General features: G+C 66.6%; 1 protein-coding gene across 20 annotated transcripts in view; it reads left to right on the top strand.

The window, feature by feature from the left end:
* TNK2 (tyrosine kinase non receptor 2) overlaps positions 1-26,523 on the top strand; it is an 80,034-nt gene that overhangs the window by 41,106 nt on the left and 12,405 nt on the right. For all 20 annotated transcript variants that reach the window (XM_043522512.1, XM_043522511.1, XM_043522515.1 and 17 more), the window contains 9 exons: positions 2,531-2,708; positions 7,325-7,395; positions 10,153-10,362; positions 11,003-11,155; positions 11,473-11,750; positions 12,070-12,196; positions 14,479-14,625; positions 15,706-15,800; positions 25,507-25,701. In XM_043522512.1, coding sequence (XP_043378447.1) covers positions 2,531-2,708; positions 7,325-7,395; positions 10,153-10,362; positions 11,003-11,155; positions 11,473-11,750; positions 12,070-12,196; positions 14,479-14,625; positions 15,706-15,800; positions 25,507-25,701 — 1,454 coding nt within the window. The remainder of the gene's footprint in view (positions 1-2,530; positions 2,709-7,324; positions 7,396-10,152; positions 10,363-11,002; positions 11,156-11,472; positions 11,751-12,069; positions 12,197-14,478; positions 14,626-15,705; positions 15,801-25,506; positions 25,702-26,523) is intronic.

Here is a 26,523-nt window from a genome sequence, read left to right on the forward strand (position 1 = left end):
GCTGGTGCTTTCCCGGTTTGCCATGTCATTTCTGGAGCGGATGTCAGGGTGCGTGGGGTACGGACAGGAGCACTGGGGAGACAGCCCATACCTCCAGGGGCAGTAGCAGGTTTCCTCTCCAAACATTAGGGAACAGTCCCCTCCGGGAGCTCGGGGCCCCTGCAGAGCCAGCCTGGGGTCACGCTGCTCTGGGAGTTGGCCCCCAAGGAGGTCTCATCGGTGCAGGGTGCGGACCAGCACAGCCATGCTGCCGAAGTGGATGGGGAAGGGGTGCCCAGCTGAGCGCTGCCCTGGGCCTGGCCTGTGACGGCCTTGGGGGGTGCAGGATGCCAGGGGGATTTTGTCCCCCTCAATGAAGACAAAGATGTAGCACCACCCATGAGCCATGTCCCTGCGTAGCCTCATGGGCAGCGCCAGCCTTTCCTGCCGCCCAGAACGGGGGGCAGACCCTCTGCTCGTGAGGCGGAGCTGGCAGCCAGACGGGAGAACTGGAGCTGGCTGTGGACAGACGCCGCCAGGGACGGACAGACAGATAGGCCCAGGGACACACTGGCTTTGAGGGGAAGCCAGAACCTGTCTATGGAGCAGGGCGCATGGGACGTCCATGCCCATGTGCCCAGGCCCCACTGGCCGGAGGGCCAGGATCGGGGTGGGAGGGGCACACGCTCTGTTTTATAACCCAGACCTGCCGTCTCCAGTTTCCATCCCAAACATGGGCACGGGAAGCAGATCCACCCGTGCCTTGGCTGGCGTGCCGTGCCGCGGCGGTGCCGGGGGGTGCTGAGCCCTGGTGGGCGGCAGGGTGAGAGCCTGGCACCCCTGCCAGCTGCAGTGGCCTAACGCAGCTGTGCTTTTATCCCTCTCTGTGCTATTGATAACCAGGAGCTTCGGTCGGAGGGCAGGGGAGTGACGCCGATGGGCACCATCTGGCCACTGGGGAGGGCAGCAAAACCTCCTGGCCCCTCCCCGGCTGCTCTGCCCACTCACACCCCAACGGCCGGGGTCAGGAGCTGATGGCAGGTCAGCACAAGTTGCAGCTTGTTTGAAATGCTGCCCGCTGTGTGCCCTGCCTCTCCACCACCCTCCATGAACCCTGGGACTCCAGGATTTCAAACCAGGCTCCCCCCCGCCCCCCCACTTCGGGGGAGCTCCGTGTGCTGCAGGGGGCACAGACTGGCACTGCTGCTGTGCCAGCGGCTGGCCTGGCAAGCTCTGTGCTCCCATGCCAGCCCAGAGCAGCTCCACCACCTGAGCTCTCCCCGTGAGCACACGTCTCAGCCAGGGTTCCCCTCTCCCAGGCATTGCCGGTGGGCACGGGGCCTTCGCTGCCAGGGCAGGGGGAATGCAGCTGCTCCCAGCCTGCACTGCTGCCTCTGATCTGTGTGCCCTGCAGACGAGGAGCGTGGCACAGGGAGCAGTGAGCCGCTCCCTGGTGCCTGGCTGACGTATGGCGGGGTGACGGGGCTGCCATTGGTTCCTGGTGGGGGGCACAGGGCAGGGCTGGCCTGTCCTCTCTGCACCCGGGTGGCGAGCGGCTCGTTATTCTCTAGCGCTGGGTCTCTGGGCTGCCCTCGTGGGCACCTGCCTGGGAACAACAGAGCAGCCTCTCATACCCTTGTGGATGGCGCCCGTCGTGCCCGGGTCCCAGCCAGGGTGGGGACTGTTGGGCTGGGCACTGCAGGGCTGAGGACTGGGTTTCCCATGGGCAGCAAAGTCCCCTGGGCAGTCATGCATCATGGGGTTCAGTTCTGGAGTGAAATCTCCCCCAGATGCCAGGTGCTGCCCAGACACTGGGCACCTGGGCCTGGCAGGAGAAGAGGGCCTTGGCCTGCCGGGTCAGATCCCAGTGGTGGAGGAGCCGAGCCGAGCCACCGGCTGGGGCGAAGGGGGCTGCTGGGAAGGGGATTTTCATATGGCTCCTTAGGTCATGTCCTGCTGAGTGGTGAGGGGGGCCAGCTGGCAGTGCTCCCCCATAGCCCACCCAGCAGCCGCTGGCGCCTCGGGCAGCCCCCTGCAGGCAGTGGGTGCCCTGGTACCTCTGAAGGCCTCGTGTAGCCGCAGATCCCCTCTCCCTGTCTATCCCAGGCTCTGCTTCGACCTCGGCAGCCCAGTGGCCTGGGACAGCCCTGCTGGCTCTGGGGTGGATCCTGTCACTGGGCAAGGCGATGGCCAAAGTCTCACTGGCTTCTCCAGGAGCAAAATCTGGTCCCCGGGAATTTCTGTCCCCTGGCTCTGCCCGTCCCGGGTGTGGCAGGGCGCGTAGTAGGGCCAAGTGTGCCCATCCACGGCTGCCGCTATGACCAGCCCACGGCCGCTGCTTCAGCTGGTGCAGCTGGCGGAGACGCTCCAGCCACTATTAGCCATACAGGGCTTGGGACTGAGCAGGACGTCCCACGCGAGCGATGCCTCCATCGGGGGCCCCGGTAGCCGTTCGGGGGAGACAGGTTCCCCGGCCGGCGTGTGCTGAGACAGGGCAGTCGGGGCCCGGAGCTGCAGGCTGCCCCCTAACCCCGCTCTCTGGTCTCTGCAGACGCTGCCCTGTGGCATGGAGTCGGACGAGGGCACAGACTGGCTCCTGGAGCTCCTGGCCGAGGTGCAGCTGCAGCAGTACTTCCTGCGCATCCGCGATGACCTCAACGTCACCCGCCTCTCACACTTCGAGTACGTCAAAAATGAGGATCTGGAGAAGATCGGCATGGGGCGGCCTGGTGCGTATGACCGCTGACTTCCTCCCAGGCCCCCTTGCTGCTCCTCCCTCACCTGCAATCCGCGCTGCATCTGTCCCTGCTGGTCCCCCCCCCAGCACCTGCAATCCGCGCTGCCTCTGTCCCTGCTGGTCCCCCCCCCCGCACCTGCAATCTGCCCTGCATCTGACCCTGCTGGTCCCCCCCCGCACCTGCAATCTGCGCTGCATCTGTCCCTGCTGGTCCCCCCCTGCACCTGCAATCCGTGCTGCATCTGTCTCCGCTGGTCCCCTCCTGCACCTGCAATCAGCGCTGCATCTGTCCCTGCTGGTCCCCCCCTGCACCTGCAATCCGCGCTGCATCTGTCTCCGCTGGTCCCCTCCTGCACCTGCAATCTGCGCTGCATCTGTCCCTGCTGGTCCCCCCCTGCACCTGCAATCCGCGCTGCATCTGTCCCTGCTGGTTCCCCCCCGCACCTGCAATCTGCGCTGCCTCTGTTTCTGCTGGTCCCCCCCTGCATCTGCAATCCGCGCTGCATCTGTCTCTGCTGGTCCCCTCCTGCACCTGCAATCAGCGCTGCATCTGTCCCTGCTGGCCCCCCCCGCACCTGCAATCTGCGCTGCATCTGTCCCTGCTGGTTCCCCCCCGCATGTGCAATCCGCGCTGCATCTGTCCCTGCTGGTCCCCTCCTGCACCTGCAATCAGCGCTGCATCTGTCTCTGCTGGTCCCCTCCTGCACCTGCAATCAGCGCTGCATCTGTCTCTGCTGGTCCCCCCCGCACCTGCAATCAGCGCTGCATCTGTCTCTGCTGGTCCCCCCCTGCACCTGCAATCCGTGCTGCATCTGTCTCTGCTGGTCCCCTCCTGCACCTGCAATCAGCGCTGCATCTGTCCCTGCTGATCCCCCCCTGCACCTGCAATCAGCGCTGCATCTGTCTCTGCTGGTCCCCTCCTGCACCTGCAATCAGCGCTGCATCTGTCCCTGCTGATCCCCCCCTGCACCTGCAATCTGCGCTGCATCTGTCCCTGCTGGTTCCCCCCCGCATGTGCAATCCGCACTGCATCTGTCTCTGCTGGTCCCCTCCTGCACCTGCAATCAGCGCTGCCTCTGTCTCTGCTGGTCCCCCCCCCCCCCCCCCGCACCTGCAATCAGCGCTGCATCTGTCCCTGCTGGTCCCCCCCCCCGCACCTGCAATCAGCGCTGCATCTGTCTCTGCTGATCCCCCCCTGCACCTGCAATCAGCGCTGCATCTGTCCCTGCTGGTCCCCCCACTGCACCTGCAATCAGCGCTGCATCTGTCCCTGCTGGTCCCCCCCCGCACCTGCAATCTGCGCTGCCTCTGTTTCTGCTGGTCCCCACCTGCATCTGCAGTCAGCGCTGCATCTGTCCCTGCTGGTCCCCCCCCCCGCACCTGCAATGTGCGCTGCCTCTGTCTATGCTGGTCCCCCCCTGCATCTGCAATCCGCGCTGCATCTGTCCCTGCTGGTTCCTCCCCGCACGTGCAATCAGCGCTGCATCTGTCTCTGCTGGTCCCCCCCTGCACCTGCAATCAGCGCTGCCTCTGTCTCTGCTGGTCCCCCCCTGCACCTGCAATCAGCGCTGCATCTGTCTCTGCTGATCCCCCCCTGCACCTGCAATCAGCGCTACATCTGTCCCTGCTGGTCCCCCCCCTGCACCTGCAATCAGCGCTTCCTCTGTCTCTGCTGGTCCCCCTCTGAACCTGCAATCTGCACTGCATCTGTCCCTGCTGGTCCCCCCCCGCACCTGCAATCTGCACTGCATCTGTCCCTGCTGGTCCCCCTCCCCGCACCTGCAATCAGCACTGCCTCTGTCTCTGCTGGTCCCCTCCTGCACCTGCAATCAGCGCTGCATCTGTCTCTGCTGGTTCCCCCCCTGCACCTGCAATCAGCGCTGCCTCTGTCTCTGCTGGTCGACCCCCGCACCTGCAATCAGCGCTGCATCTGTCCCTGCTGGTCCCCCCCCTGCACCTGCAATCAGCGCTGCATCTGTCTTTGCTGGTCCCCCCCCTGCACCTGCAATCAGCGCTGCCTCTGTCTCTGCTGGTCCCCCCCCGCACCTGCAATCAGCGCTGCATCTGTCTCTGCTGGTCCCCCTCTGAACCTGCAATCAGCGCTGCATCTGTCTCTGCTGGTCCCCCTCTGAACCTGCAATCAGCGCTGCATCTGTCTCTGCTGGTCCCCTCCTGCACCTGCAATCAGCGCTGCATCTGTCTCTGCTGGTCCCCCCCTGCACCTGCAATCAGCGCTGCATCTGTCTCTGCTGGTCCCCCCCCTGCACCTGCAATCAGCGCTGCATCTGTCTCTGCTGGTCCCCCCCCTGCACCTGCAATCAGCGCTGCATCTGTCTCTGCTGGTCCCCCTCTGAACCTGCAATCAGCGCTGCATCTGTCTCTGCTGGTCCCCCCCTGCACCTGCAATCCGCGCTGCATCTGTCGCTGCTGGTCCCCCCCCGCACCTGCAATCCGCTCTGCATCTGTCGCTGCTGGTCCCCCCCCAGCACGTGCAATCAGCGCTGCATCTGTCGCTGCTGGTCCCCCCCCGCACGTGCAATCAGCGCTGCATCTGTCTCTGCTGGTTCCCCCCCCGCACCTGCAATCTGCGCTGCATCTGTCTCTGCTGGTCCCCCTCCTGCACCTGCAATCAGTGCTGCATCTGTCTCTGCTGGTTCCCCCCCCGCACCTGCAATCTGCACTGCATCTGTCTCTGCTGGTCCCCCTCCTGCACCTGCAATCAGCGCTGCATCTGTCTCTGCTGGTCCCCCTCCTGCGCCTGCAATCAGCGCTGCATCTGTCTCTGCTGGTTCCCCCCCCGCACCTGCAATCAGCGCTGCATCTGTCTCTGCTGGTTCCCCCCCCGCACTTGCAATCTGCGCCCTATCTGTCTCTGCTGGTCCCCCCCCCGCACCTGCAATCAGCGCTGCATCTGTCTCTGCTGGTTCCCCCCGCCCCCCGCACCTGCAATCTGCGCTGCATCTGTCTCTGCTGGTCCCCCTCCTGCACCTGCAATCAGCGCTGCATCTGTCTCTGCTGGTTCCCCCCCCGCACCTGCAATCAGCGCTGCATCTGTCTCTGCTGGTTCCCCCCCCGCACCTGCAATCTGCGCCCTATCTGTCTCTGCTGGTCCCCCCCCTGCACCTGCAATCTGCGCTGCATCTGTCTCTGCTGGTCTCCCTCCTGCACCTGCAATCAGTGCTGCATCTGTCTCTGCTGGTCCCCCTCCTGCACCTGCAATCAGCGCTGCATCTGTCTCTGCTGGTCCCCCACCCAACGCGCAATCAGCGCTGCATCTCTCTCTGCTAGTGTTCCCCCCCCCACTCCCCCGGATCACATGGCTTTGTTGTTGGCGCTCCAGGTTTGTTGTTGTAGAGTTAACACCTCTCCAGCAGGGCTCCCGGTCCTCCAGAAAGTCCTGCTGGGCTCCCTCTCGGGGGTCTGGCTGTCCTTGTTACCACACAAAATTCTCTGTTACTCACATACTCAAGGGTACCCACCTTTCCCAGTTCCTAGGGCTCCAGGCATAACCTTCTTAATTTAGGCATCCCCACCCTTTCCCAGTTCCTAGGGCTCCAGGCAAAAAGCACCTAACTTTACCCCTCTGTGGGCTCCAGGCAAACACCCTTTCCCTGTGGGCTCAGGGCGTAATCTTTTGCAGGTTTATGGGGTCTTTTACCAGTGAAAGAGCCTTACACAATGATATCCTACATAACCTCTATTTATTAACAATCACCAAAAACAGACTGCACACGCTACACACAGTGCTCACCACTCCCAGTAAGACAGATGAACTTTTCTGGGTGGCCAGTCAGGATCAGGTCCATCTGGGGCACTCCAGGTTCTGCACAATGTCATTGGCAGAGTGTTGAGGTCTGGCTGCTCTGATCTTTGAGGCTGTGTCCTGGAGTTGGTTCCCAAAGAATTTCCTTTTGGACCCCAGTTTATATAGTAAAAAGAAAAGGAGTACTTGTGGCACCTTAGAGACTAACCAATTTATTTGAGCATGAGCTTTCGTGAGCTACAGCTCACTTCATCGGATGCAGTGAATATAGTGAAATTTGAGTCCTTTTTAGCTATATCTTAACCAATCGTTATACTAAAATTTTACTAACCAATCCTAGCATAGTGTAACAAAATTCTCTAACCACCTGCATTAATTTACACCTAGCAAAATTAATTATGTAAGAGACAGAAACAATTAAAGAACCAGACAGAGACCATACAGACAAACAATAGAGAAGTGGGGACCATAATGACAAAACAATAAAGAAATGAGGATTTCACAACCACAACTCTTGATAAGTGATTTCTTGACAGACAGGATGCTATCAAACTAAGTTTTCTTTGACCATCTTAAGATCTGTTTCTTTATCTGGTGATAGTAGGTGCCATTAGGACAGGATCTCCTTCTTAACAGCCTGGTATTACATTGTTTTAATATAATTTAGATGGAATGTGAGGATGTGACTTCCTGCTTCTTAGCTAATGGCTGCTCTTTTAATCTGGCTGCAGACAAAGGCCTTACATCCTGGGGTGGGGTGGAGGCAGATTCCCCTCTGGAGCTGGCGGAGGGGTGCTGCAGGAGGGAACAGGATGAGCTCTGTGACCGTCCTTTTGTCTCTGCAGGCCAGCGGCGGCTGTGGGAAGCCGTGAAGCGCAGGAAAGCCATATGCAAGCGCAAGTCGTGGATGAGCAAGGTAACGCCTGGGAAGGGGCACCCCGGGGCACCAGGCTGAGCGGGATGTAGAGCGGGGAGCTGGCGCAGCAGCCTGGTGCCATGGGGGCATTGGGCCATTCACGGGTGAGAGCCCTGGCACCAGCAGCTCCATTTCCCAGATGGGGAAACGCAGAGCGGCCGCGGGACTGGCCTGAGGCTGCAGAGAGTGCCCCAGACACACCGGCGCAGCCCTGCTGGGCGCAGGGCAGTGAAGGCTGGAATTTGGCCCAGTGGCTTTAGATGCCCAGCGGCGTTGCCATCTGCTGCCTCCCATAGCCCTCGCCGCTGTCTGTGTCCCTGCTTTGAGGATAGGGAAGCTCCTCACACCCGCTCACCCTGAGCCAGGCTCTCTGCGGGATCCCCAGAGGGGAACAGCCTGGGCTAGGGTTGCCAGTTTTGGTTGGATGAATTCCTGGAGATTTCATCACGTGACATAATAAAGATTAATCTTTAATTCCTGGAGACTCCAGGCCAATCCTGGAGGGTTGGCAACCCTTGCCTGGGCTGGGGCCAGGCGGCGTTCTGCCAATTGCTGGCGAGCAGGGGGAAGACGTGGGCGGCAGAGAGCCTGCTGGGAAATGTAGTCCTGCCGTTATCTGTGGCGCCGCACAGCTGGCCGGAAGCAGGGCCTGCGTGTCCAGGGGGGAATCCTGCGTGGGAGGAGGGGGGCCAGTTCTAGGAAAATGGAGTTCTGGGCCAGGGCTCTGTGACGTGCCCCAAGCCCTCCCAGTGCACGGGCTGCGCTGGGAGCTCATTTCCCAGCCCTGGCATTAGCTCTGGAAGAAGTGGGTGGCTGAGAGAAATTGACAGAGGCTGCAGGGTCCTTTGATCGCGAGGCGGTGGATTGCAATAACCGGGCTCCAGGGCAGCGACCGGCTGCCCCTCAGCGTGCACGGGGCACCCTGCGGGTCGGAGGGTCAGTTCACTGGCTGGCTGGCTGTTTGTGGGAGCTGGCTGGCTGGGGCTGGCGCTGGCGTTGGTGAGTGCCCCTCTGCCCGAGGGGCAGGCAGGAAATTCCTTCCCCCGGTGATCAGTCTGTGCCCCCGGAGGCCAGTTAAGTGTTAAGTAGCTGAATATGCATCACTGCCCGGTGCTGCCGCACACGGTGCCCGGGAGAGCCCCCTCAGGGTGCAGCGAGTCTGTCGTCTCCCAAGGGGTGCGCTCTGGTGCCAGCCACATGAGATTGGGGGGCCCAAGGGTGCTGCCCCCTGACTCAAATGGGCGTCTCAGCCAGCACTCTGCCCGGGCACCATCCATGCTGTCCGTGGCCTGCACCCTGCTTTTGTTCTTACCCACACGTCCGTGGCACTGGCGCTGTGCCAGGGCTGTGCCAAACGCACCAAGGGCGGTGGTCCCTGTCGTGGAGAGCTGGGTCTCAAGCCAAGATGATGGGCACAGACCAGAGGAGAACCCAGTAGGGTCAGCAGCATGGGACCGAGGGGTAGGAAGCGTTCTGGGGCCGTCCGGAGCATGGAGCCTGGCGTCGGCCCTGTGATAAGTGCTGGGCTGGCACCCACTCAGCAGTATCACAGGCTGTCAGTAGGGAAATGCAGCCACCTCTGGGGCAGAGCGTGGCAGCTGTGTATCAGCACCCAGCAGTACTTGGGCAGCTGGGGACAGGAAGTGGCCGAGCATCCGCATCCTGCTGAAACTCCCCGGGGCAATCAGCGCGATGGGGGCTGCCTCAGCCGGAGCGCCCGGCCAGGGCTCATCTGAAAGAGGGCATCTCCCCACACCCCACTGGGGATCTGGGCTTCGTGCTAGCTTGGAGGCAGCAGCGCCCCCTGCTGAGTCATTCATGCCGCTCCCTGGGCCAGCACCCCCCAGTTTCACAATGGGGCACTGACTCGGGTGGGAGAGCGCCGCCGCTGGGGCACGGCAGCACAACCGCCCAGCTCAGCACAGGGTCAGCATTGACTCCAGCTGATATGCTGTCTTCCTTTTCCTGTCCCAAACTGCTGGGAAGCTTTGCTGTGTGTGCCTGTTCAACGGCTGCCGCGCTCCACCCCAGAGGCAGCTGCATTGGTGGGCTCAGAAGGGCGACGGCAGGTGAAGTGCCATGGATTCGTGGGTGAGGGGCACTAGACAACAGCTGCCAAGGACAGAGCGAGAGAAGTGCTTGGAGCTGCCCCGGCCTTTGCCTCCTGCGAGGGCTTTGGTGCGATGCCACTCCAGGGGTGTTAGTAGCTTGGTCAGACCTTACAGCCGCAGGCCTGGGCATGCGCTACGGGGCTGGAGCAGGCTGCTGGGTCTGTTCGTACCGCTGTCTCCCATTCCTCTGGGCCGTCCTGTCCCATAGCAGGCTCTGACCCTGCCCCAGGGCCCGTCCCATCCCTGCCCTGGGACCTGACACCTCTGGGCTGGCTCTGCCCACACGCCAGCCTGGGCTGCCTTTCCCTCCCTCAGCATGCTGGCCCTCGATTTCCATTACAAAGACAGGTCAGTGCTGCTGTTACAGATGGGGAAACTGAGGCACAGAGCGGGGCTGTGAGTCAGAGCTGGGGGTAGAACCCAGGAGTCCGAACCCTCCCAATCCTCTGCTCTGACTACATAAAGGTGCTGCCCTAAACCCTCCTCCCACCGTGGGCTCTGCAGTCCCTGATGTCGGGGCCAGAGGCAGGTGTGCATAGAGGGGCTGCCTGATGCTGGCGGAATCACGGGGCATTGACTGGTGGTGTCTCTCCATCCCCAAGCCCACGTGCCTGTGACCCACGCCTCTGCCTGTCTGTCTGTCCAGGTGTTCAGCGGGAAGCGCCCCGAGGCAGAGTTCCCGCTCCAGCCCCAGCCCCCCTTCCCCAAGCTCTCCAGCCCGTCCCCCGCCGAGGAGGGGCAGCAGGCCCTGACCTGCCTGATCAGCGAGAGGGACCTGATGCTCTTCGAGAAGCTGGGCGATGGCTCCTTCGGCGTGGTGCGGCGCGGCGAGTGGGGCACGCCCACTGGCAAGATGGTAAGGGGCCCGGAGCACGCCAGGGCGAACCCAGCACACGGCCCGAGGGGCTGCGTGATCCCAGCAGGAAATGGGGCTAACTCAGGATTGCCTGGCTGAGGCCCTTCGCTGGGCTGGGGCAGCGAATCCAGGCTGGTCAGTTTCCCCGTCGGCATCGAGTCGGGATCCCAGCACCACCGTCCACCCCTACTAGCCCCCGAATCTGCAGATGGCTCTGCCCCTGCCAGGGCGCCCACCCCCTGGGTGCCAGGCACTGCCCCCAACACCGTTCCTCATGCCTGGCCCGGGACGGTCAGTCTTCTGGCCCACATGGCCCCTGCCCTCCACTCTGGATCTGTCCCTGTTGCGACCCGGGGCCATGTGGACCTAGAGACTGGACTGGGACCACTAATTCCTTTCATGCAGGGCCTGCCTTTGAGTCTCCCAGCCTGAGGCGGTGCTGGGGTCGATACTCTTTGCAGCCAGTGCCACCCCTTTCCCCATCACTCCCATGCCTGGGGTGTGGCAGGTGGGCTTGGGGGACTGTGTGAATACCCATCCCCTGCATGCCGGCCGCTACGGCCTACCCCAGAGGTGAGCAAATTGGTCCCCTGGGGTGGGAGCTGCTGCAGGGACCTCACTGGCCCGTGTTTTCCCGCAGCTCACCGTGGCTGTGAAGTGTCTCAAGACGGATGTGCTGAGCCAGCCGGAGGCGCTGGACGACTTCATCCGGGAGGTGAATGCCATGCACTCTCTGGACCACTGCAACCTGATCCGGCTCTACGGCGTGGTGCTCTCGCCCCCCATGAAGATGGTGAGTGTGAGAGCATGCGGGGGCATTCACCCCCCCCGCCCCCGGGCGGCCCAGCCCCAAGGGAATGGCTGGGGGGGCAACTGCCTCTCTGGTGCTGAGGGCTGGCTCCTCCAGGCGGGATGGACCCCCAGGCCTGGCGCGTGGGTGTGTGGGCACAGAGCCCTGGGGCACCATGGGGCAGGGATAGACTGGCGTGTGGCTATGTGGGTGCAGAGCCCAGTGGCACCACAGGAATGGAGCCCATCCCCATGGATTGCCCCCCATCCCGCTCTCCGTGGCTGGGGCCTGACTCAACCCCTCTGCCCCCATTTGCCCAGGTGACGGAGCTGGCCCCGCTGGGCTCCCTGCTGGACCGGCTGCGGAAGAACCAGGGCCATTTCCTCATCTCCACGCTGTGCCAGTACGCCATCCAGATCGCCAAGGGCATGGCCTACCTGGAGTCCAAGCGCTTCATCCACCGCGACCTGGCTGCCCGCAACATCCTGCTGGCCTCCAGCGACCTGGTCAAGATCGGCGACTTCGGGCTCATGCGGGCGCTGCCCAAGAACGACGACCACTACGTCATGCAGGAGCACCGCAAGGTGCCCTTCGCCTGGTGAGCTCCCGCCGTGTGCCTTTCTCTCGCAGCACCCCCCTGCCAGCTCGCCGGCCCACAGAACGCAGCTCAGTGCCTGGGGCCTGTTAGCTGTGGGTGGCTCACCCCCCCACGCCTCCTTGTCCCTCCAGCTGGGCGTCCTGCCAGCCCCCTTCCAGGGAGAGGGAAGTGGCGTCCTGGGGGCAGCTGGCTTGGCTGGCCCTCGGCCCCTGTGTTGGGGGACCCCAGAGGGCTGGAGCTGAGCAGGGAGCCCCACTCTGCCAGGCTGGATGGGGCCGCCTGCGGGGGCGTCAGTAACTCTGCCAGCCCTTCTCTGCAGGTGTGCCCCGGAGAGCCTGAAGACGCGCACCTTCTCGCACGCCAGCGACACCTGGATGTTCGGGGTTACTCTCTGGGAAATGTTCACCTACGGGCAAGAGCCGTGGGTCGGCCTCAGCGGCAGCCAGGTACCTAGCACAGCCCCACGCCACGTGCCCTGGGGCCTGCACTCTTGGGCCTGGCCCCTCTGGGGAGGGGAGACACCCTCTGCCCCCCGCATATGGGGATTCCTGCGCCTCGCACAGACAGCATCGCTCGGGCCCAGCTGGCATCACTGAGCTGTGGCCCCCCAGGGCAGTTCCGGCAGAGCAGGAGGGAGGGGCTGTCGCAGAGCAGGGGGGCGTTGAGGCCTGGGGATCCCAGGGAGTTTTTTCAGGGGCTCCTCTCCCCTGGCGGCTCATGCACTGCACCCCTGAGGGAGCCTGCCGGGGAACGTCCGGCTTGTGCCTGTGGGCGCCTGACAGGGTAGGCACTGTGAGCTTCTTCCACACCCAGCTCTGCTGGTGCCCCTCACTCCTGACCCACAGCCCCCTGCTAGCCCAGCCCTGGGCTCCCCACACCCAGCTCTGCTGGTGCCCCTTGTCACGGAGTCCCCGGGCGATGCTCTGGAACTGCTCCCTACGAAGCCAGGCAGGACTCTGGGGAAGTCTCCTATCTGGGAGCAGCCTGTCTGCAGGACACACAGCTCACCCGGCTCCACCTTCCTGGGTCTGACCTCGGAGCATTCAGCATCCTCTGCCCCTCCGTGCGCTTCCCACAGCCAGTCCGCCCAGGCGGGGTCCTGGGGAAGCCAGAGGGTCCTGCCCCCCAACTCTGCAGTCAGACGTGACTCTCAGCCAGCCAGTAAAACAGAAGGTTTATTAGACGACAGGGACATGGTCTAACACAGAGCTTGTAGGTGCAGAGAACCGGACCCCTCAGCTGGGTCCATTTTGGGGGGCAGTGAGCCAGACAACCATGTCTGCCCTTCACTCCATGTCCCAGCCAGCTCCAAACTGAAACTCCCTCCAGCCCCCCTTCCTCCGGGCTTTGTCCCTTTCCCGGGCCAGGAGGTCACCGGATTCTTTTGTTCTCCAACCCTTTAGCTCTCACTTTGCAGGGGGGAAGGGCCCAGGCCATCCGTTGTGAGGAAACAGGTTGTTGGCCGTTCTCTGTGTCCAGACCCCTGCACATACCTGTCCTCTAGGGCTCTGCAACGATCATACACCCTTATCCCACCACCTAGAGACTTAAGAACTGCACAGGGGAAACTGAGGCACCCCCACAATATTCAGATGAAACATTAAGAACAGTCCCACTTCGTCACATCCCTCAGTCCCGACCCGCAGCCCCCTGCTAACCCCCACTCCTGACCCGCAGGCCCCTGCTAGCCCAGCCCTGGGCTCCCCACACCCAGCTCTGCTGGTGCCCCTCAATCCCGACCCGCAGCCCCCTGCTAGCCCCCCACACCCAGCTCTGCCGGTGCCCCTCACTCCTGACCCGCAGCCCCCTGCTAGCCCAGCCCTGGGTTCTCCACACCCAGCTCTGGGCTCCCTACACCCAGCTCTGCCAGTGCCCCTCACTCCTGACCCGCAGCCCTCTGCTAGCCTATCCCTGGCCCTTCTTCATCAGAGATCCCTGAAATGGGAATGGGCTGAGACCTGCCCGATGGATTTTGGCTTGGAAGCTAGGGCAGGATTTGAACGGGGTCTCCAGGCTGGGGGGCAAGCATGTTGGCCCTGATGCTCATGGGCAGGGAGGAGTGTTATGGTTAGGGTGTCCATGGCCCCTCAGTTCTGATGGCTGGCGCCTGCCCCTGGCCCACCCTCTTCGACTCCCTGGCCCACCCTCTTCGACTCCCGCGCCCTGGCCTGTCCCAGGCACCCTTCAAGCCAGGCAGTTTGATTCCTGCTTTCACTGGTGGGTTGGTGCCCGTCAATCGCGCTAGAAGGGGACTCTGTGCCCCCCACCTGACCCAGCCAGCCTGTGTCCATCCCCACGGCTAATCCATGCAGCTCGCCCAGCAGGATTCCTCGCTGATGGGGAGGGCCGGGCCTTCGTCCCGTCAGCACTGGCCCCGCCCGTCTCCAGCTCCGTAGCCGAGGGACAAGCCCTGAAGGATCAGCCCGGAGAGGGAGGCTTGGGGCCCAGGGCTGTTCCCGCCTGTTACATGCTGCAAGCCACTACTCTCTCTCCCGTTACATGCTGCAAGCCTCGGGCCTCTCCTGGGCAGGGCTGAGCCCCCACCCTGCTCTGCCAGCGCCTCGACCAAGCCCCCGTCGGGCAGACTTCTTCCTGCGCCTGGCCAGTCTCCGCTCCCGCCTCTGCCAGGTGTGACCCCGTCCAGCCCCAGCACCTCCTCGCCATGGCTGCCCGAGCCCCCTCTGCTCTGCCCGACCCTGACCGCAGCGTCTGCCCTCCATGCCCGCAGATCCTCCACAAGATTGACAAGGAGGGCGAGCGGCTGCCGCGGCCCGAGGACTGCCCTCAGGACATCTACAATGTCATGCTGCAATGCTGGGCACACAAGCCCGAGGACCGGCCCACCTTCGTGGCCCTGCGTGACTTCTTGCTGGAGGTAGGCAGTGGGGGGCGGAGGGGCGGCTGGCCCTGGCTTGCGTGGGTCCATGCCCCTCTGTGCCACCCGGCCTAGGTGTCCTCCCTGGAGCTGTGCGCCAGGCACCGAGCCCCTGCAAATCCCATTGCTGCCGGAGGAGCCGCCGAGGGCCAGCACTGCTGCCAGCTGCACCCCTTCCTGTGGGAGCCCAAATACGGGCCAAGCTGCTCAGAACTCCGGGGCCCGGCCCCGTTGGTTTCCTGGGAGTCTGGGGCCTCGGGAGGCCCTGGGCCTAGGTGCAGAGTGTGGCCCATGGGCCCACAGGTGCTGGCTGAGCCAGCTGGAAGGAGCCCTGGGAGCTCCCGCATCTCTGCCCCTCCCTGCCGGGCCCCTGCGCTGTGCAGAGCTGGTGGGGGAGAATGGGGAAGTGACGTGCCCCCGGGGGGGCACGGCCAGGCTGACGGGGAGAGGTGCATGCTGGACCCGTTGTCTCCACATGGAAGCTGTGGCCAGGCTGTGCTGCCCTCCCCCCAGCCTTCAGCCTCAGCTCTGGTGGGGGACAGACTCGACTTGGCCGCTGGCCAGCACCCCGTGGGCCTTTGGCAAGGAGCGTGCTGTGCCCAACCGGGGGCACCTCTGGCCTGGAGACTTCCCCTCCCCTGCTCAGCATGGCACTGGGAGGGAAGTGCGGCCTGGTGGTGAGAGCAGGGAGCAGGCCCCACTGCAGATTCACTGTTAGGAGCTCTCCCGGGGGGATTCTGGCCGTGGGGGTGGCCTGTGCTCAGCGAGCGGCCTGGCCCCGTGCAGCCGGGGCAGGGAGGGTGCTGCCTGTCTCCGGGCTGGCTGGGGCAGCTGGCTCCATTCCTGCAAGTGGCTGCTTCCTGGCCTGTCACCAGCCTGGCCACGTGGGGCCCAGGACTCTGGATCTGGGTGTCTGGCTATCGCAACGGGCCCGGCCCAGGGAGCCCAGGGCCCTTCTGGGCAGAGGCTCCTGCTGTGAGCTCTCACCCGAGGGGTGGGTCAGGCCCAGCCGTAATGTGGACGGCTCTGGGGAGACCCTGGCGCTGCCAACCCTCACCCCCCGGCTCTCTGCCTTCCCAGGCCCAGCCCACGGACATGAGGGCCCTGCAGGACGTGGAGGAGCCGGAGAAGCTGCACATCCAGATGAACGACGTCATCACAGTCATCGAGGGCAGGTATCGTCTGGAGAGTCCTGGGGCGGTTCCATGGCGTCCCCCCTGCCTCCCCCACCGGCTTCTCTCAGCCCCCCCTTCCCTGGGGCGGCTCCACGGCCAGCACCTCCCCCCACCGCCCCCCGCTCCCCTCAGCCCCCTTCCCTCCATGCGCTGAGTGCCCGTGGTTGGATGGCGGGGTCCTGGCCTGTCACTGGCCAGACTTGGCTTCTGACCCCAGCTGTGTCCCCAGGGAGCACGGCCCAGCCTAGTCCCCCGGCTCTGTGTGTCCCCAGATTGCCATGTCGGGTGCCATGACAGGCTGTGTCTGCTCAAGGGCTGAGGGCTGGAATCGCAGGCAGGCTGCAGGTTGGGGCTGAGGGGCGATGGCTGAGCTGGGGGGGCAGGGGGCTGAGGGGCGATGGCAGAGCTGGGGGGGGCAGGGGGCTGCAGGTCGGGGCTGAGGGGCGATGGCAGAGCTGGGGGGGGGCAGGGGGCTGCAGGGCTACGCTCTGGCTGAGGCTGCGGTGGGCGCTGTCTGCATGCAGGGTTCGGCCGCCCTGATCCCTGGGGTGATGCTGCGCTGCCCTGGGCCTCTCCCTCCGGGCTGCTCCCAGCTAGCTCGGGGCAAGGCACTGCTGGGCTGGGGTGATGGGCAGCTAAGCTAAGGACCGGGAGCCGAGGCCACTTGGTGCACGGCGAGGGGCTGAGTCCTCCAACCCCCTTCCAGAGTGGGGAGAGCTGTCCAGTGCGAGGATCCTCCGTCTGCCACAGATGGGGAAACTGAGGCCCAGTGAAGGGAAGAGCTATGCACATGGTCCCCCAGCAAGTCAGTGGCGGAGCTGGGACCGGAACCCAGGAGTCCTGCCTGCCGGCGCCCCTGCTCTGACCACTTGACCCCACTCCCTGCGCGCCTGGCAGTGCCGAGTGCCTGAGAAGCGAGCCCCAGGGTCTCTGCGAGCACCCGCAGCGGCAGGTCAGAGACCGTCCCATCGGCACTGGCCCCGCCCGTCTCCGGGGCTTGTCCCTCGGCTACGGAGCTGAAGGATCAGCCCGGAGAGGGAGGCTTGGCGCCCAGGGCCGTTCCCGCCCGTTACATGCTGCAAGCCACTGCTCTGCCTTTGCCTTTGTCCGTCCCCCGCAGCCCCGGGTGAGTCACTTCCCTGGGTGCTGCTGCACTTGTTAGTTTGCCCTCCCTTGTGAGCAGCCGGAGCGCTGCCCTCGGCACACACGCCCCCGCCCCCGCGGCCACTCCTGCTGCTCGCAGTTATCTGAGCCGCCCGGAGCGGGAAGCCATGCCGGGGTAATCTGGGACAGCTTCCCAGAACTGAGCAACGGTGATGGGAAGGGGAGAGAACAGCTGCTCCTTCCTTAGCCCCAGCGTGGAGGGTCCTGGATGCCCCAAGCCCCCTGCGCGCTGGATCGGTGGCTTATGTGTGGGTAAACTGAGGCACATAGTGGTGATCGTGATCGGAATAGAGCTGGGATCTTTTGATTCCCAGGAGCCTCCTGCTTCCTATCTGCTTTGCTGCTGTTCTGGCCCCACGCTGCCCTGTGTCTGTGCTGGCACAAGGGGCAGGGGTCGAGAGCCCCCATCCCTGGGCGTTCTGGGCATGCCAGGGAATCTGGTGCTGCCCATCCCAGGCCTTCATTCCCAGATGGCCCCCCAGCGGAGGGCTGGAGAGAGGACAGGGCATCTGGAGACCCTCCAGAAGTGCTGAGCTCTCGGGACCGAGCGAAGGGTTTTGGGGGCAGGGTGGGGGGCTGGGAAAGGTGGCTGGTGGAGGGGCCGAGGGCTCTGAAAGGGCAGAATCGGAACCAGGTGCAGAGGGTCTCAGCATGGGGGGGGGCAGCGGGACCAGGGGGCCCTGCTCCAGGACAGGCAGAGTGCAGCCCAAGGGCCATGGCTAACTGCAAAGCCCCGCGGTGTGTTTGGTGGTATCCCACCCAGGGGGTGTTTGTGCGGGAACACGTGTGTGTGTGTGTGTGTAGACACAGAATCCTGCCAGCTTTCCCCTCCAGCTCTGCAAGCACCCCCGAATCCAAGCCTGCAGCCTCCCGTCCTGCTCCTCTCACAGAGCGAGGAGGGGGATGCCCCCCCGGGCTCTCCCGGGGGCAGCAGCCTGTGTTGCGGGGGCCGTGCCGTTCGTCACGGCAGAGGGGATGAATCAGGCAGGACTGTGTGTCTTTAGGGACTGGCGATGACTCCTGCACGAGGGCTGGCAGTTTAATTGCAGGGAGGGATTCGTCAGCGGAGCCGGAGCGGAGGGTGTAGTTAATGCAGAACCAGTGTGTGCATGCCGCCCCGATTGCATCACGGTCTGGGGCCGGGGCTGAGCCGCTCCAGCTGCCGGAGCTGGCGGGTTCAGCCACTTCCAGGCAGACGCTCTCTGGGCCACACGCCGGGAGCACGCTGGCCCTGACGCGGGGCTCGGCTGGGCTGCCCGCCTGCGGCGAGGAGCCGGTTCGGCGCGCGCCTCGTTCCCTGGGAGACCCGACGGACCCGTCTGAGGTGAAAGGCAGGCTGTCCAGGGCCACCGCCCGGTGGCTTGGGGCTGGGGTTCTGCTGCGGCAGGGTCTGGGGGGCTAAGGTGAGCGCGGGCTGGGGGCCTGGCGTGTGCTGTGAAAGAGGCCGCGGGGGCTTGAGGACAGAGCCCAGGACCAGGACTGGGAGGGTCTGTGTTCTTGTTGCAGTGACCCCCTCGGGGAGCAGGGGGCAGGCACACTGCTCAACCCACCTGTGCCTCAGTTTCCCCTGTGAAAGGGGCGGGCCATGCTGGGCGGTGGGAAGGGTGAAGTAGTGACACGGGGGAAGGGAAGCATCTCTGCAATGCCAGTCACTGAGTGCTGCTTTTGCCACGGGACCGTTGGCATCGGTGGTTCGGACCAGTGACCGTGGGCAATCGGGGAGCCTGGATGGCAGCAGGTGGCATCGTCCTGTTCCCAAAGCACCAGCCGGAACAGGCGGAGTTCGTGCTTTGCCATTGCAGCTGCGGGAGCTTCGGGCCAGGCCCGACGGGCTCGGTATTGGGGGTCACTCGTGCACCGCCTGCCGCCGCGCTCTGGGGAGCTGGGACCCAGGAGATGGCCCAGCACTGCGGCAGGCGGAGGCTGGCGGGGTGGGAAAGGCTGCTGCCCGCGGGGGTGTGCTGCGAGGGCCTCGAAACCAGCCGCCATTCCCTGTGGCTGTGTGCGTCGGTCCGGCCTTCCCTGCCCAAAAGCTGGGGGGGGTCTAGTGGGAAGCGCACGGGACTGGGAGCCAGGAGACCAGGGTTCTAGTCCTGCCTCTGCCGCTGGTTTGCCAAGTGACTTTAGACAAGCCACTTGCCCGCTTTGTGCCTCAGTTTCCCTGCTTGTGACTGGTGGGATAACTGACCCCCACCCGCTTGCCTGTCTTTGGGGATTCTCTGCCATATGATAATCAGAAGCTACCAGCCTGTAGGGCTAAAGGGAGTCCCTGACGGGAGAACAGCAGCCAGCTGCATGACACGAGTTGTGTCCGTTGTCAGACCCGCTCCATCCCTCAGGGGAATGGTCCCCAGAAGCCCTGGAAGGCTGTATGTACAGTGGGACCTACTTTAAACTCATTTGCTCCTAGCCAGAGCCCACAGAGGGAAATAGACCCCCAGTTAATATAGCAGGACCTACCTTAAAGCCCGTTAGGTTCTCTCCTTTGCTTGGGCCAGTGTGCAGGCCCCCCTGTCTCCCCAGCATTAAACATGAAGGGCTGCGAACTTCGCACCCTTGGGGCTGGGCCCAGCGTCCCGGCTGGGGGATACTAGACGGGCCCAGCGGGGGATGGCACTGGCACTGGCCACGGGGCACTGGCCCCTCAGGGAGCAGAGGTGGCTGGGGTGATGGAGGGGGAGAAGGAGCGGAGAGAGCCACGGGGGCCTGGCGGAGGGCTGCCCCGGCGGGGAGCAGCCCCCCCAGGCGAGGGAGGAGGCGCTGGTGCCAGCAGCTTGCTCAGGGGTCCCGGTGCTGAGTAATATCCTGGGCCCCGGAGCGGAGCTGGGGCTGGGCCGGCAGGCAGGGCCACCAGCCCCGGGCTCAGAGGTAAACAGGAAAAGGGCTGAGTCGGGCCGGCCGTGAGTCACAGGTAGTTCCAGGAAACGCCAAGGCTCAGCCTGGGCGGGGATCCCGGCGCCCCCTCCCTCAGCAGCCGGGGGAGGGACCCAGGGATCTGCGGGGGTGGGGGGGTGCTTCAATCCCTGTCATTGATAATACCCTGCCCCTGCCTGGAAAGCTTTACAAGGGGCTCTGTGTCCTCCCCCCGTGACTCCCCTCCGGAGGCTTGTGGGGCTGCTGCTGAGGACGGGGTGATGTTGGTGGGCCAGTTGGGGGGCGCACTCCACTGGGGGGGTGCTGAGCCCGGCACCCCCTCCTGGCACCACGGGGGATTTGCGCTGCGGGAACTGGCCCCAGTGCGATGCTCGGGATGCTGCGCTGCCAGGGGTGGGGCTCAGACGGGGGCGCTCTGCCCTGAAAGCAGCTCTGGCTCCAGTCCTCACTGCGGTGCTGGGGGCGCTGCACTGCAGGGAGTGGGGGGGGTTCAGTAGGGGGTGCTGTGTGGAGGTCAGCGGGGGGCGCTGCGCTGCAGGGAGCGGTGCGGGGTTGGCTGGGGCATTACGCTGGGGAGACAGGGGGGGTCAGCAGGGAGTGGTGGGGACTCAGTGGGGGTGCTGCATTGCGGGGAGCGGTGGGGGTGCTGCGCTGCGGGGAGCGGTGGGGGGGCTGGCGGGGGCGCTGTGCTACGAGGAGCAGTGGAGACTCAGCGGGGGGTGCTGCGCTGTGGGGAGCAGTGGGGGGGCTGGCGGGGGCGCTGTGCTGCGAGGAGCAGGGGGATCAGCAGGGAACACTGGTGGGTCGGCGGGGGTGCTGCATTCCAGGGAGCAGTGGGGGGGTCAGCCGGGGGCTCTGCGCTGCGGGGAGCGGTGGAGACTCGGCATGGGGTGCTGCGCTGCGGGGAGCAGGGGGAGCAGCGGGGGTGCTGCGCTGCGGGGAGCGGTGGAGGGTCGGCGAGGGTGCGGCGGGGAGCGGCGGAGGGTCGGTGGGGGGTGCTGCGCTGCGGGGAGCGGTGGAGGGTCGGCGAGGGTGCGGCGGGGAGCGGCGGAGGGTCATTGGGGGCGCTGCGCTGTGGGGAGCGGTGGAGGGTCGGCGGGGGCGCTGCGCTGTGGGGAGCAGCGGAGGGTCGTTGGGGGAGCTGCGCTGTGGGAGCGGCGGAGGGTCAACGGAGGGTCAGCGGGGGCGCTGCGCTGCGGGGAGCAGCGGAGGGTCGTTGGGGGCGCTGCGCTGCTGGGAGCGGTGGAGGGTCGTGGGGGGTGCTGCGCTGCGGGGAGCGGTGGAGGGTCAACGGAGGGTCGTTGGGGGCGCTGCGCTGTGGGGAGCGGTGGAGGGTCGTTGGGGGCGCTGTGCTGCGGGGAGCGGTGGAGGGTCGGCGGGGGGCGCTGCGCTGTGGGGAGCGGCGGAGGGTGGGTGGGGGTGCTGCACGGTGGGGAGCGGCGGGGAGCGGTGGAGGGTCGTTGGGGGCGCTGCGCTGCGGGGAGCGGCGGAGGGTGGGTGGGGGTGCTGCACTGCGGGGAGCGGCGGGGAGCGGTGGAGGGTCGGCGGGGGCGCTGCGCTGCGGGGAGCAGCGGAGGGTCGTTGGGGGCGCTGCGCTGCTGGGAGCGGTGGAGGGTCGTGGGGGGTGCTGCGCTGCGGGGAGCGGTGGAGGGTCAACGGAGGGTCGTTGGGGGCGCTGCGCTGTGGGGAGCGGTGGAGGGTCGTTGGGGGCGCTGTGCTGCGGGGAGCGGTGGAGGGTCGGCGGGGGGCGCTGCGCTGTGGGGAGCGGCGGAGGGTGGGTGGGGGTGCTGCACGGTGGGGAGCGGCGGGGAGCGGTGGAGGGTCGTTGGGGGCGCTGCGCTGCGGGGAGCGGCGGAGGGTGGGTGGGGGTGCTGCACTGCGGGGAGCGGCGGGGAGCGGTGGAGGGTCGGCGGGGGCGCTGCGCTGCGGGGAGCGGTGGAGGGTCGGCGGGGGCGCTGCGCTGCGGGGAGCGGCGGAGGGTCGTTGGGGGCGCTGCGCTGCGGGGAGCGGCGGAGGGTCGGCGGGGGGCGCTGCGCTGCGGGGAGCGGTGGAGGATCGTTGGTGGCGCTGCGCTGCGGGGAGCGGTGGAGGGTCGTTGGGGGCGCTGCGCTACGGGGAGCGGCGGAGGGTCGTTGGGGGCGCTGCGCTGCGGGGAGCGGCGGAGGGTCGGCGGGGGGCGCTGCGCTGCGGGGAGCGGTGGAGGGTCGGCGGGGGGCGCTGCGCTGCGGGGAGCGGTGGAGGGTCGTTGGGGGCGCTGCGCTGCGGGGAGCGGTGGAGGGTCGTTGGGGGCGCTGCGCTGCGGGGAGCGGTGGAGGGTCGGCGGGGGCGCTGCACTGCGGGGAGCGGCGGGGAGCGGTGGAGGGTCGTGGGGGGTGCTGCGCTGCGGGGAGCGGCGGAGGGTCAGCAGAGGGTCGGCGGGAGCGCTGCGCTGCGGGGAGCGGTGGAGGGTCAGCAGAGGGTCGTTGGGGGCGCTGCGCTGCAGGGAGCGGTGGAGGGTCGGCGGGGGCGCTGCGCTGTGGGGAGCGGCGGAGGGTCGTTGGGGGCGCTGCGCTGCAGGGAGCGGCGGAGGGTCGGCGGAGGATCGGCGGGGGCGCTGCGCTGCAGGGAGCGGCGGAGGGTCGGCGGAGGGTCGGCGGGGGTGCTGCGCTGCGGGGAGCGGCGGAGGGTCGGCGGGGGGCGCTGCGCTGCGGGGAGCGGCGGAGGGTCGGCGGAGGGTCGGCGGGGGCGCTGCGCTGCGGGGAGCAGTGGAGGGTCGTTGGGGGCGCTGCGCTGCGGGGAGTGGTGGACGGTCGTTGGGGGCGCTGCGCTGCGGGGAGCGGCGGAGGGTCGGCGGGGGGCGCTGCGCTGCGGGGAGCGGCGGAGGGTCGGCGGAGGGTCGGCGGGGGCGCTGCGCTGCGGGGAGCGGCGGAGGGTCGGCGGAGGGTCGGCGGGGGCGCTGCGCTGCGGGGAGCGGCGGAGGGTCGGCGGAGGGTCGGCGGGGGTGCTGCGCTGCGGGGAGCGGTGGAGGGTCGTTGGGGGTGCTGCGCTGCGGGGAGCGGCGGAGGGTCGGCGGGGGCGCTGCACTGCGGGGAGCGGCGGGGAGCGGCGGAGGGTCGTGGGGGGTGCTGCGCTGCGGGGAGCGGCAGAGGGTCAGCAGAGGGTCGGCGGGGGCGCTGCGCTGCGGGGAGCGGCAGAGGGTCGGCGGGGGGCGCTGCGCTGCGGGGAGCGGCAGAGGGTCAGCAGAGGGTCGTTGGGGGCGCTGCGCTGCGGGGAGCGGTGGAGGGTCGGCGGGGGCGCTGCGCTGTGGGGAGCGGCGGAGGGTCGGCGGGGAGCGCTGCGCTGCGGGGAGCGGCAGAGGGTCGGCAGGGGGCGCTGCGCTGCGGGGAGCGGCAGAGGGTCGGCAGGGGGCGCTGCGCTGCGGGGAGCGGCAGAGGGTCGGCAGGGGGCGCTGCGCTGCGGGGAGCGGCGGAGGGTCGGCAGGGGGCGCTGCGCTGCGGGGAGCGGTGGAGGGTCGGCGGGGGGCGCTGCGCTGCGGGGAGCGGTGGAGGGTGGGTGGGGGTGCTGCACTGCGGGGAGCGGCGGGGAGCGGTGGAGGGTCGTGGGGGGTGCTGCGCTGCGGGGAGCGGTGGAGGGTCGGCGGGGGCGCTGCGCTGCGGGGAGCGGCGGAGGGTCGGCGGGGGCGCTGCGCTGTGGGGAGCGGCGGAGGGTGGGTGGGGGTGCTGCACTGCGGGGAGCGGCGGGGAGCGGTGGAGGGTCGTGGGGGGTGCTGCGCTGCGGGGAGCGGTGGACGGTCGTTGGGGGCGCTGCGCTGCGGGGAGCGGCGGGGAGCGGTGGAGGGTCGTGGGGGGTGCTGCGCTGCGGGGAGCGGTGGACGGTCGTTGGGGGCGCTGCGCTGCGGGGAGCGGCGGAGGGTCGTTGGGGGCGCTGCGCTGCGGGGAGCGGCGGAGGGTCGTTGGGGGCGCTGCGCTGCGGGGAGCGGCGGAGGGTCGTTGGGGGCGCTGTGCTGCGGGGAGCGGTGGACGGTCGTTGGGGGCGCTGCGCTGCGGGGAGCGGTGGAGGGTCGTTGGGGGCGCTGCGCTGCGGGGAGCGGTGGAGGGTCGGCGGGGGTGCTGCGCTGCGGGGAGCAGTGGAGGGTCGTTGGGGGCGCTGCGCTGTGGGGAGCGGTGGAGGGTCGTTGGGGGCGCTGCGCTGCGGGGAGCGGTGGAGGGTCGGCGGGGGCGCTGCGCTGCGGGGAGCGGCGGAGGGTCGGCGGGGGCGCTGCGCTGCGGGGAGCGGCGGAGGGTCGGCGGGGGGCGCTGCGCTGCGGGGAGCGGCGGAGGGTCGGCGGGGGGCGCTGCGCTGCGGGGAGCGGTGGAGGGTCGTTGGGGGCGCTGCGCTGTGGGGAGCGGCGGAGGGTGGGTGGGGGTGCTGCACTGCGGGGAGCGGCGGGGAGCGGTGGAGGGTCGTGGGGGGTGCTGCGCTGCGGGGAGTGGTGGAGGGTCGTGGGGGGTGCTGCGCTGTGGGGAGCGGCGGAGGGTCGGCGGAGGATCGGCGGGGGCGCTGCGCTGCGGGGAGCGGCGGAGGGTCGGCGGAGGGTCGGCGGGGGCGCTGCGCTGCGGGGAGCGGCGGAGGGTCGGTGGAGGGTCGTTGGGGGCGCTGCGCTGCGGGGAGCGGTGGAGGGTCGTGGGGGGTGCTGCGCTGTGGGGAGCGGCGGAGGGTCGGCGGAGGATCGGCGGGGGCGCTGCGCTGCGGGGAGCGGCGGAGGGTCGGCGGAGGGTCGGCGGGGGCGCTGCGCTGCGGGGAGCGGTGGAGGGTCGGTGGAGGGTCGTTGGGGGCGCTGCGCTGCGGGGAGCGGTGGACGGTCGTTGGGGGCGCTGCGCTGCAGGGAGCGGCGGAGGGTCGGCGGGGGGTGCTGTGGGGGCAGTTCAGTGGGGGCACTCTCCCCTCAGAGTCAGCGCCCCAGTGTGGTCCTAGGGCTGCTGCTTGTTCCTCTGTCAGATTCGATTGGAATCTGAGGTCCCAACCAGCAGTGGCCATTGACCATCCTGCAGCAATTTCTGGGGCAGTTGGGCGTCAGCCCAGTGTCCTGGCCAAACCCCACCTGGGGCGTTGGCACACGGCTCCCCAAAATCACTCTGTTGTTTCACCGCCCTGCAGTGTAGTGTTACTGTGCCATGCTAAGCAGCTGCCACCTTCCACCCCAGAGGTGGCTGCATTTCACTAATGGGTACAATGATTCCACTAGGCCGGTGACAGCCTGAGGGGCAGGGCAGGGCAGATCCTGCCCGTCGGCGTTACACGCCCCCACCTGCGCACCTCTGGCCGGCCTGTGCACAGCTCTCCTTGCCCTCATGTGATCCCATGGAGTCCAGGGCCAGAGAGGGCGTGTGGGACTGGGCACCAGGACGCCTGGGTTCTGCTCCTGGCTCTCAGGGGGGGGGGAGCAGGGCGAGTTGGTCCAATCTGGGACCTGGGACTCAGGACTCCTGGGTTCTGTTCCGGATTCTGCTACTGACTGGCCGGGTGAGCTTGGGTGAGTCACTTAGCCCTGTGTGCAAAGCAGGGACAAGCCTGGCCGGCGCAAGGAGGGCTGTGCGTCCCGGCAGGGCCCTGCGGTGCTCACCTTTCCAGTGCCCGAGTCTCGCTTGGCAGCGCTGGCCATGGCTGGACGCTTTCTCGTGTCAGTAACGAGGGCCTTTTTGTTCCTTAGGGCTGAGAATTATTGGTGGCGGGGTCAGAATAAGAGGACCCTTAAAGTGGGGCAGTTCCCCCGAAACACAGTGACCTCCGTGGCAGGGCTGTCGGCCCACGACATCAGCCAGCCGCTAAAAAACAGCTTCATCCACACTGGCCATGGAGACACCAACTCCCAGCACTGCTGGGGCTTCCCCGATAAGATCGATGAGTAAGAACCACGTCCGTCTGCTCTGCTTCCCTCTGCCTTTCCTCCACTCCCCGCGGCCCCGGGTGCAGGGACGGGTGGGGGGCGCGGGTTGCCTGCCCTCTGTGGGCATGGAGCCTGAGGGGACGTGGGGGGCCCGTGTGGCTGTTTGGTTTGCTCTGGCTTCAGGCCGGTCCGCCCTGTCCACAACCCTTCCCTCCCTGCCCCCCAGAAGAGGCACAATCTGCTGAGGAGCCCGCAAGGAGCCTGGGCGCCAGGGGGACATGCCAGGAATCGTGCCGCGTGGGGACCGCATAGCTGGTGGCGTCTAACTTCCTCCCCCTCTCTTCGTACTAACGTGCATGGCTGATCTACCCCAGCCCCTGCTGGGGCTTTGGGAGGGGCCCGGGCACGCCAGCCCTCGGGCAGGGGGCAGCAGGAGCTGGCAATTCAGCAGGAGGCGCGGATCCCTGACCCTATCGGGTGCTGTGCCCCATCGGGCATTATCAGCCGGGTGAGTGTCCAGACCTCTCCTGGCTCCCCTGGGCCCTTTGCCTGAGAGTTTGGGGTCATGGCGCTGTGTGAGCACGGCGGGAGGCCTGTCCTTGAGGAACCCCTTTCCCTTCTAATGGAGTGGGCCCTAAACTGCCATGTGTTGCTCTGAGCTGTTAAACAGCTGCCTCGCTCCACCCCAGAGGTGGCTGCATTTCAACGAGGTGGGAAGTTCTCCCTGTTGGTTGTGCATGATTATAGCGTACATGTTAGTTCCAGCTTCTGTTAAAACCTCCCTTTCGTGGTTGCTCACAGATTTCCAAACCAAGTCTGTGACGTTGCCCACACTCGCTC

Source organism: Chelonia mydas, chromosome 9, assembly GCF_015237465.2.
Source record: "Chelonia mydas isolate rCheMyd1 chromosome 9, rCheMyd1.pri.v2, whole genome shotgun sequence".
Classification (NCBI taxonomy): domain Eukaryota; kingdom Metazoa; phylum Chordata; order Testudines; family Cheloniidae; genus Chelonia; species Chelonia mydas.